The sequence below is a fragment of the Nuphar pumila genome, chromosome 4 (assembly GCF_984573655.1).
Source record: "Nuphar pumila chromosome 4, dmNupPumi1.hap1.1, whole genome shotgun sequence".
NCBI classification, from domain to species: domain Eukaryota; kingdom Viridiplantae; phylum Streptophyta; class Magnoliopsida; order Nymphaeales; family Nymphaeaceae; genus Nuphar; species Nuphar pumila.
Window position 1 is genome coordinate 140,781,083 of NC_143252.1, and position 10,405 is coordinate 140,791,487.

The 10,405-nt window shown below is 41.7% G+C and overlaps 1 protein-coding gene across 1 annotated transcript; it reads left to right on the forward strand.

The window, feature by feature from the left end:
• On the forward strand, positions 1-2,239 carry LOC149841346 (putative xyloglucan endotransglucosylase/hydrolase protein 28). The gene is made up of 4 exons (XM_090004764.1): positions 1-154; positions 247-347; positions 466-674; positions 1,391-2,239. The coding sequence occupies exons 1-4, from the start codon at positions 4-6 to the stop codon at positions 1,893-1,895; spliced, it is 966 nt and encodes a 321-aa protein (XP_089860890.1). The 5' UTR covers positions 1-3; the 3' UTR covers positions 1,896-2,239.
• The last annotated feature ends 8,166 nt before the right edge of the window (positions 2,240-10,405 follow it).

Genomic DNA, 10,405 nt, shown 5'->3' on the forward strand with positions numbered 1-10,405 from the left:
GTGATGCTCTGTGTCTCCACTGCAACGGCTACTCTGCTTCAAAAGTTGCCGAGTTTATACTTCGATGAGGGATACACACACCTCTATGGAAACGATAATCTGATGGTTCACAGAGATGGGAAGACCGTTCACATCTCATTGGACAAAACCTCAGGTCTCTATCTCTCTCTCTCTAGACTACCCTTCTTCTTTTCTTGTTTTCTTTCTTATTTTGGTATTCATTCCTTTTTTTGCTGCAATTCCCAGGTGCTGGGTTCGTCTCTCATGATTTATACCACTATGGTTTCTTTAGCGCATCAATAAGATTGCCTGCCGATTATACAGCAGGGGTGGTCGTCGCATTCTACGTAATTACTGCTGGGTTTTTGTTTTACCTTCCATTTTCTCCTCTTTCTTTCCCTTCTAGGATTTTCTTTTGTGGGTGTTGTTTTGATATGGATTTTGGGAGGTGGGTTATTTTGTTAGTTGTCCAATGGAGACATATTCGAGAGCAACCACGACGAGATAGACTTCGAGTTCTTGGGAAATATTCGAGGCAGTGAGTGGAGGGTGCAAACGAACGTTTACGGCAACGGGAGCACCGGTACGGGGAGGGAAGAGCGTTACGGCCTCTGGTTCGACCCTTCTGAAGAGTTTCACAAGTACAGCATCCTTTGGACCAACACCCACATCGTGTAATCATCCTTTTCTTCATTTTTGGCTTTCTCTCTTTCAAGAGGCCTTCTTGTTTTTGTTCTCATTTAACATAGCACTCTGTTGTTCGTTCTTTCATTTTGAAACTTCACTTGTTTCCTCCTCGTAAAACAGAGCATTACTTCATTCTTTCGTTTGAAACTTTTCGCTCATTTTCCCTTATCATGTAACGGAGCATTGTGTTCTTCGTTCCTTTGTTTTGAAAGTTTTCACTCATTTTCCTTCTTATGTAAGGGGCGATCTGTGTTTCATTCTGTCTTATGAAAGTTCGTTTCTTTAACTTCCCATCCGTGTAGAGAGCGACCTTCTCCGTTCGTTTTTTTCTCTAGAAAACTCCACTTTTTTTTTCCATCACATAAGAGAACAATCTCTTCTTCAACTTCCCTTTTATACTTTAAAATTTCACCCTTTTTTTCCCTTCCTGTGTAGAAAGTAATCTCTTGTCAATTCTTCCATAAAAAAGCTTCACCTCTTTTTCAGATGGCAACCTCTTTTTTGGTTGAGATCCTCAAAAACTTTTCTTTCATTCCTTTCGACGCGGAAGGAATCTTCTCTATTCGTTCTTTAAAGCAAAACCTTTTCTTTTCTTTTCTTTTCTTTACCTTCCCCATGTCAATCTTGCTCTGTCTCTAAAAAAAACTTATCTTTTCTTCGGTAACCCTGATTTGATGGCGTGATGTTTCACGTTGTTCTTCAGATTCTACGTCGACGACGTGCCGGTTAGGGATGTGAAGAGGACGGACTCGATGGGTGGCGACTATCCAACCAAGCCCATGTCTCTGTACACCACGATCTGGGACGGATCCGAGTGGGCGACCTCCGGTGGGCGCTACAAGGTCAATTACAAGCTCGCGCCCTACGTAGCTCATTTCACCGATCTCGTCCTCCACGGATGTGCCGTCGACCCCATCGAGCAGCAGCACTCTGCCTGCGACCCCGCCTACCCCGTCGCGATATTCGCCGGCTCCCCGGAGGAGAGGTCGGCAATGGACGCCATCAGGGAGAAGCACATGACCTACTCCTACTGCTACGACCGCGTCCGGTACCCAGCACAGCTGCCGGAGTGTGTCGTCGACCCGGAGGTCGCCGCCAGGCTCGGCGAGGACGGCACGACGAAATTCGGCAGGCAGCGCCGCCACGGCCGGCGACGGTACCGAGCTGCAGCTGCCCGTGATGGGTACACCACCAGCAGAAGCCATTGATGGAGCTTGGCAATCTTCCTTTACGTGATTGTTTGTGAAGAGGCTGGAATTCTTTTGTTGGTTTCTTTCACAGGTTGGTTACTCGTATTGGCCTTTGTTATTGTGTTTGCTTTCCTCCTGTGTGAACATAGAAATTTATTGGGGGGTGGTTGTTGTTATTGTCCTCCTATCATTGTTTTTATGTACTTCTTCCCTCCCCACACACTTATTCCATTAATAATAAGACCATGTTTGTAGCAGTATATGATGATTGATGGAGCTCTTGTAAGTGGGGAGTGTGTTTATTGTGAGATGGAGATGCATGTAACAGTGTAATACCATGAGTTATATGGAGTCTCATTGATGATGGGGAGTACATGGGGAGGAGGAAGAAGACAGAGATACGAGTCACTGTACAGATGAATGTTAATGAAAACATGACTACCAACAGGGGCTCGGCTTCTCTATGGTAGGAGCAGCTAGTGCACGTCACCTTGTGTCGGCATGTTGCAGGTTCAAAACCCAATGTTATAGTTGTATAACTGGTAGGGTCTGCCTAACCCCGCTTGCCTGTAAAAAAATAAAGTACTACCAAACTCAGGGCCCTCTTGATCATAAAAGAGAGGACATGATAAAAGAAGGTGACCTAAAATTTTTGTCATGAAAGGGCAGAAGTGAGGCAAAAAAGGCAAGAACCATTTATTTCATTGTAAGGAACAAAGGGGATACTGATTGAAAGGGTGTTTTTCACGTTAAAGGAAACCAAACGCTGAATTGGTAGTCACTGGTCTTTGAATGAACCAATAGGTGTGTTGATAACTGGCCCAGTGGCTCCTTTTTCTTTCAAGTTGAATCAAAATGCCCATAGAAGCAAAGAAGAAAAAAGTCCCATGTGGGTTTGGAATCTAAAACTGTGGGCCTTGGTCAGCACACCTATTCAGTTGGCACATCAGGCATTATCATCACTGCCTGCACATAGGAAATGGATACTGTGGAACAAAAAAGAAAAAGGAGGAATATGCAAAGTAGTCTTAGCTGGTACCAATAGGCGGGGTATGTTTGAATCACTGTCCCTGCCCGAAATAGGATAAAATGGATGCAGGGGATGGTGATTTTAACAAACGTTGGACGCGGTGGATGCTCAGAACCGCGTCCTTAAAAACCTGTTCTTTTTCAACACCCCTTCTTCTGTTATAAAAAGAATAGGACGAAAAGAACACGTTTAAAAAAAAAATAGAGAGTAAGGGTCTCTAGCTCTTCCTCTCTCTCCTTGGCAATCAGGAGGTCACCGACGCCGGGGATGAGGCCGCCGTCCAGAGGCCGGCAAGGCGATGCGAGGTCGACGATGCTGCCGGAGATCTGGGTGGTTCCCGGTGTACTCCTCCCTCGTCAAGTTCCTGGCGCTCATGAGCACAATGGCCACCGTGTTGCCGAACAGCATCTGGATTGCCGTGGACGTCATGGGCGCAAGATCAAAGGGGCAGAGCTCCCTCTCCAGCGGGAGGTAGAAGCTGAGATCGCAAGCGCTCGACAGGAGGCTGCTCCGCGACGACGTGACGACGATGAGGAAGGCGCCCCTAGCCTTGGTCCAGGAGATGAGCCTGAGCAGCTCGTCAGTGTTGCCGCTCTTGCTGAAGAAAACGAGGAGGTCGTGGGTGGCGAGGGCGTCGATGTCGCCGTGGAGGGTGTCGGTGGAGGAGAGGAATGTGGACTTGACGCAGGGTCTGCAAGATCTTCTAGGCGACGAAGCCAGACTTGCCGACACCGGTGAAGAAAATGGTGCCCCTGGCTTCGAGGAAGGGTGCGGGTGAAGATGGTGCCCTTTCTTCTTCTCCCATCAAACAAAGGACATTTGTTGAGCTTGGAACAAAAAGCACTGTTCTTTTTGTTCATTTAGTCCAACCCTGGACAAGGGATCAAACATACCCTTAATGCCTACATTTTCTATGCAATTTCCCATTGAAAATTGGTGCCTTCAGCGGTCCCTGTGCCACTTTCCAAGACGTCCCACATTCCTATAACACAGACATGCCCAAGCAAAGGGCTCCCCACCCCCACGTACCAACGGGGGCTCCAGTTGTGTATGGTATGAGCAGCTAGTACACGACACCTTGTGTTAGAACGTTGCAGGTTCAAAACCGTATAACTGGTAGGAGTCTGCCTAACCCCAGCTTGCCTTAAAAAAAAAAGTGCTCCATATTTTCAAGGAAAATTTTCATTTAAAGGTCAACTTTATGCTACTAATTAAAAATATGAGCCGTGCATTTCTAAAATTTTAAATGAGGGAAACTTTTTTTTAAAACTCTCAAACAAATGTCAACTTGGTTTTGGTTTTTTTGTATTGCTTTTTTTTTTATTTACACCAAAAAACCACTTGAAGGATCATATACCTAGCTACGCTGGCGTATTTACTGTTGCTGTCCTGACAGTGAGTGTAAAACTCTGTAGGCTTAAGTTTTGCTTCAGGAAATCGTCATGATTCAACTTGTGCAAGGGGTGACGCCAGTGAGATTTGAACCTAGACTAGCTTAGTTAACTACGTCCCATCCCAATATGCCAAACTTCTTTGGGGAAAATTTTATGATTATGCTAACTTTTTTTATATTTACGTGAAAAAACCACCACCAGGATCAGAAACTTAGCTGGGCTGACTTAGACCACCTGCCTAGTGACCCAGGTTGCATCCCACTATGCCAAACGCCTTTGGTGCTACTGTTCCTTAAAAAATGAAAAGTACTTGCTTATTTCCGTAACATAAGAAATGTAAACAGTGTAAACTTTTAATTATAAGGTCACTGGTGTAATTTGACACTACTTAACCTGAGTTAAAGAACAATAATAAAATCTGGCCCTTGTTTTACAGTTTCAAGAAAAGTCTGGCTAATTTTTGAAATTTCATAAACATAGTCCTAAATGAAATTTTCCCTATTTTTAAACAAAGAAAGCACATGAAATTCTTTCCCACCATCCCATACATTTCTTAAGTAGAGTATCACATATCCAGGGTCAACTTTAAAAGTTTTTTTTTATTTTTTGGTTTTATGAGGGAAACATAAATGGATTTTCAGCTACCCTTTTTTGGATTCTCCACTTGCTTTTCAGGCAGTGCATATGAACCTGCCTTTATGCATACTCAAGATACCAAATAAGTCAAAAAGAAAAAAGTAAATGGAAAAATATGATTGAATTTTTTCTTACTTGTTCTGCTATGGTCTACTTTATTATATCATATAATTTTTTTTTTCCAAATAAGGAACCAAAGAAGACTTGCATCATATAGCAGTATATTTTTCATGGCTGTTGGACATTATCATCTTGCTCCTGTTGCAACCAGGATGGTATCTTATCTTTAAAATCAACACCAACATTTCATCCCTATCATAAAAAAACAATCTTTACAAACGAAAAAGAAAACAAAAACAAGACCATCATTTCATCTCCACCCAGAAAAATATGACTATGATGCCTCCTCTCTCCAAAGTTTTGAGGAAATTGGTTACTGATTGTTTTTCAGTCACTAGTTATGATGCTTTTGAGATGGAAATGGACAAGTGGTAGGCACATATGTACAGAACAATCATGGTCAGCACAGTTGGAGCAAATGGTGACGGAGGAATAATCATGACAATGAGAAAAGGAGGTGGCAATGATGAATAGTACTACAAAGAGAGACTTCCATAGATGGAAATACCCTTCAAACCAAGCATTTTGGATATGCAAACTACATTTTCAGTTTTACACTTACTCAAGGGAAGCCTCTTTCCTCTTTCAATCTTTCATTTGAAAGTTACTTTTAAGAGAAAGTGCTTTCCCAGAAACATTTTGAAGAAAAAGCTGTTTTTTTTTCATTTATTATGTAGGTTCCGCCATTTATTCTCCCTAGACATGTTTGTTGCACCTTTATTGGAAAGAACATGAAGACTAGTTCATTTTGCTGAAACAAGGGTCATTGTCATACCAAACAATGGTTTGGTTTTCCCACTGAACTTAGTGGATGGGAAAACTGTCAGCCTGTGTGGAGGCTACAAGCCTGATCGGGACCAAACTGTATAGGGTTCGGGTATGGTGACAAATAAGAAGACCTGATTAAGATTCGAAATTGGACCTGAAGGTCCGATTAATACATGGACCCTGGTATAGTTTGTGAAATTTTATACATGACCCGAGTTCTAATTAAGACCCACAACTTTTTAATGTAAAAATGATAAAAAATATTATTCCACCTGTGTCCTAACCAAAACCGACCAGTTGACACCCCTGGGCTACACCCTACGTTTTCTCACTCGCCAGAGTTTTCACATGAAAACTCGTTCATACCCACCAAGGAAACATTTTTCTGCCAGAAAGGTGGGGCCTGCATGGGCACCGTGACTTTTGTGCAAAAGCCACTTCCAGCGGCCCCTCGTCAAAACAAAAAAAACCTAAAGTGTGGATGTGTGTTCTAAGCCTCCACTATTTTTTCCTTAGAAAAAGTCATGAATCTCCAGGATTTTCTCACTAAGAAAAATCTTGCCATAAGGGCACGTTTGGAAGTGACAAAATGGTAGAAAAAAATGCAAGTACTAAAAAAAAATGATAACTTTTTCAATCATTCCAAACAAGAAATTTTGTTTGAAAGAAAAGTTTTTTTAAAAAATGTGATTTTTGATCGGAAAAATTAGGCTACCTCAGGGGATGCAAGAATTTTTTTCTATCAATTTTTTATTTATTAAGGCAACCATTAACCCACAAATCATCTTATCCCATGAGCTACCAAATAGGTGCTTCCTCCATCTTCATCTTCCTTCTACCTATGGTGTGGTCGACTATCTCTCTCACATACACATACATTTTCTATTCTGATTTTTTCATGCTAGACAACTGAATTTTTCTTGCTTCCAAATGTAAAGTTTTGTCTTTTCAAAGAAGACATCTGGAAAATATCGTTCATAATTATAAATACATACAATGAGAACTAAACATATGCATATTTTCAACACTTTTTTTTTGCAAATCCAACCATGTGGATGCGCATGGCATGGTGAATTTGCTAGGAATTAACCATTGGATTGTGTATTTTTGATGAAAGTGTGATTTTTGAATGCTTAAGTGTTTATAAAGATTATAAGCCACTGATTTTAAAGCCTTAAAAAATCTTATTTATGCATCAAAATCTGATGATTCAAGAGCTGGTGCTTATAAAAACCAAATATGCTTATCACATCTGTACGGTTAGATTCAAGAGAAAAGAACAAAAAATCCATAAAAATCATGATTCACACATTAGTTCTCATATTCTAGTGATTTCCAAAAAAAGAACAACCAATCAGGGTTAGAAGTGTATCAAATTCAATGAGGAAGTATCTAAAAAAAAATGAATCAAAGTTTTGATTACTAAGAAAATGCATATTAATTCTGAGTTTATTAACATCTTTAAGTATTACATTATTTATATAACATAATATTTATCAATTATTCTAGTTATTTACTCATGCTATCAATTGTAAAACGGGTTTCGGTACATAATCAGCTTAGGTTCGGGTATGGAGTTAGTTCAGATTCGGGTACATAATCAGGTTGGGTTGGAGTTGGTTCGGTTTTATAATATAGGGAACCATCTATGTCGGGTACAAAAAGCGTAGCAAGTTCAAACTAGTTCAGATATTCATTTGCAATACCCAAGACCTGACCCATTTTCATTACAGGTCTATATTTTGGACCCAACCCGAACCCGTGAGTCTACTAAAATCGAGTTGGATCAGGTATAATCCGTTTGGGACATTTGGTCGGGTCAGGTATATCTGGCCCAGTTACACCCCTAGGAATAAAATGCTGACAGTTGCAACAAGATTGCAAAGTTGTATGATGTGTGACCCGACCCGGGGCATCCTTATAATCGTATATAATGTATGATTCTGCAATTTTTGATTGGTGATTTTTTAAAAAAAATTAGGAAACAAATATTGTAATTTGTAAACTTGTCAAGATACCCTCGTTCGTGCTATCCAAAATGTCGAACTTTTCAGGTCGTGTTCCTTGCAACCGCACTGCTCTTCAGCCCTCAAGAAAAACCTCGATAAAACAACTGGGTGTTTGTTTCAGCCCTTGTTTGGAAAGCGGCTTATTTCATATGAAAATGAGCCTCTTTCCCTCATTTTGGGCTGGAACAGATGCCCCAGAAGGAGCGGCTTGAATTGCTGAACAAACACCAGCTGAACACACCAGGCAGTGTTTGTTCAGAACTCATGGGTGTGTGACTCAAGGGTCACATTGCCCACAAAGTGTTTCAAATGTGAGAAAAACCCCTCACTGGACCACTATCTTTAGGGATGGCAGTGGACAGGAGGAAAACAGGGTCTGTCCCGCCTTGCCCCGTTTGGACCGGGGATGGAGGTTAAAATCAAAACCCGTGCGATGATGGAGGCTGAGATGAACTTACATTTTTTTTCCGCCTTGTCCTGTCCCCGATCCTTCTTTAGGGATGGCAGTGGACCTAAGGAAAACGAGCTCAGCCCTATTTGAACCGAGGGTGAAAGACATGAAACGGGGATGAAGGCAGGGATGGAGGTTTAATCAAAACCCATCGAGGATGGAGGTGGGAATGGAGTGAAGGATTTTGAGACGGGACTGCAAAACATAAAAAGATCTTTTTTCATAGGCGCAAATGAAGACCACTATGTCTCCACACAGGACTTGTCTCATGAATCACACACACATTATCTACTATGTACATAGAGAGCGGATAAGGTGCAATCACATTGCAGTGTGCCGCTGAACCTTACTATGGCATTTCTGGGTGCAGCTTGTCAGCTGTAGGGCTTAACAAAATATAGAAGAGCGGATGATAAAGTGTGCAATGCGATTTCACCTGATCTCCCGTCATGTTCATGTTGAATCAGCATGATCATGAGAAGACAATAAAGAGATGTCTCTCCTACTATTATCTAGGGATGGCAGTGGACTGAGGCAGGGACGGACCACAAGGTCTTCACCTCCGCTCCGTATCAAAATCTTTCCCTCCATCCTACATGGGTTTTGCTTTTAACCTTCATCCCTGTTGGGTGTAAGAAGAGGAGATGAGAGAGAATTCAAATGTAGAAAACGTGGGTTGTTTCCTTTTGGAAAAAGGTTTGAGCTTGATGATGTGCAATAGTCCCATATTGAAGAGGTTTGAGTTTGTTATGGACTTTATAACCTACACGCGTGCGCTTGTTGGGTCGGGCAGGGTACCTTTTTGCCCAAAGTTTCTGTGATTATTCGGATTCATTAAGTCTTGTCCCTTCGGATTCCGTTAACGGGTCTCGACTCCTCGGATTTCGTAATGGATCCCTTCCACGTTTTGTAACCGTTCGTGGGTTATAAAACGTTGTTAGGGTTGAGGTTACGAACATGCTGGAACACAGAATTCTGAGAAAGAAAGACTCTGCGTTTTCTCTTCCTGTTGCTCTCGCTCTCTCTTGGGTTTTCCTTGAAGGGGTTTTTCTGCACAGCGGTTCAGAGAGGTTGTTTTCGAAGGATGATCCGTCGAAATGCACCAGTTTTGATCGTTGAGGCTATTGTATCCTGAGAGAAAGACGTCGGATCCTGTTTGCACTGTATGTGGGGGCAAATCTTCTCTAAGGGGAGTACTTTTGTACGCCTTAGCCTATTACATAATCTAAACATGCTCCTGTTGTTTTTATTGTGTTCTATGCAACTATTTATTAATTTGTTTTTGTCTGGATTTTGGTATAATGTGGGAACCGACATGCTTGCTCCATGTTCCTGTTTCGATCTATTGTTAATCATGATTCTTATATTGCTGTATATCTTGGTTTATATCATGTTTTATATCATGATGTTGATTGTGAAACTGTGTGATCTAAAAAATGATCCAACAGTCTTAAACTCCGCCTTTGTATAACTGTTTAGTTATACACTGCCGGTCCCAAGCCCGGATAAAGGAGGAGGGTTGCGGTAGGCCTGTGACAGCTAGCATAAAAACTTAGTCATACCCTATGAAAATGATCCAATATGAGAATTTCGTTGGGGCGTTCCCTACTGAGCGACGCGCTGTACTCTTTAGGCCCAGAGGCAGTGATAAATGGGCAAGGGTTGCTAGGTCATCGCCCAGAAGCGACGCGTCACACCGGCGCCCGGGTGTGGTGTCAAATAAGCAAGGGTTCCCTCACTTTGTTGGACCGGTGGGGGTAAAGAAGTTAGTCCAAGACCATAAAATTAGGTTAGCCACTTGGAACATAGGGTCTTTAACTGGTAAGTTGGTAGAGTTAGTAGATGTTATGTGTAGGAGAAAGATTGATGTTTTATGTCTACAAGAGACCAAATGGGTAGGTGAGAAAGCAAAAGTGATGGAACCTTGGGGATATAAGATTTGGTATACAGGAATAAATAGGAATAGGAATGGAGTAGGGATTGTTATGAGTCGTCAGTTTATAGATCATGTAGTTGAGGTCCGTAGGAAGGGTGATAAAATTTTACTTATTAAATTAGTATTAGGTACGGATATTATTAATATTATTAGTGTTTATGCACCTCAAATAGGTTTAGATGAT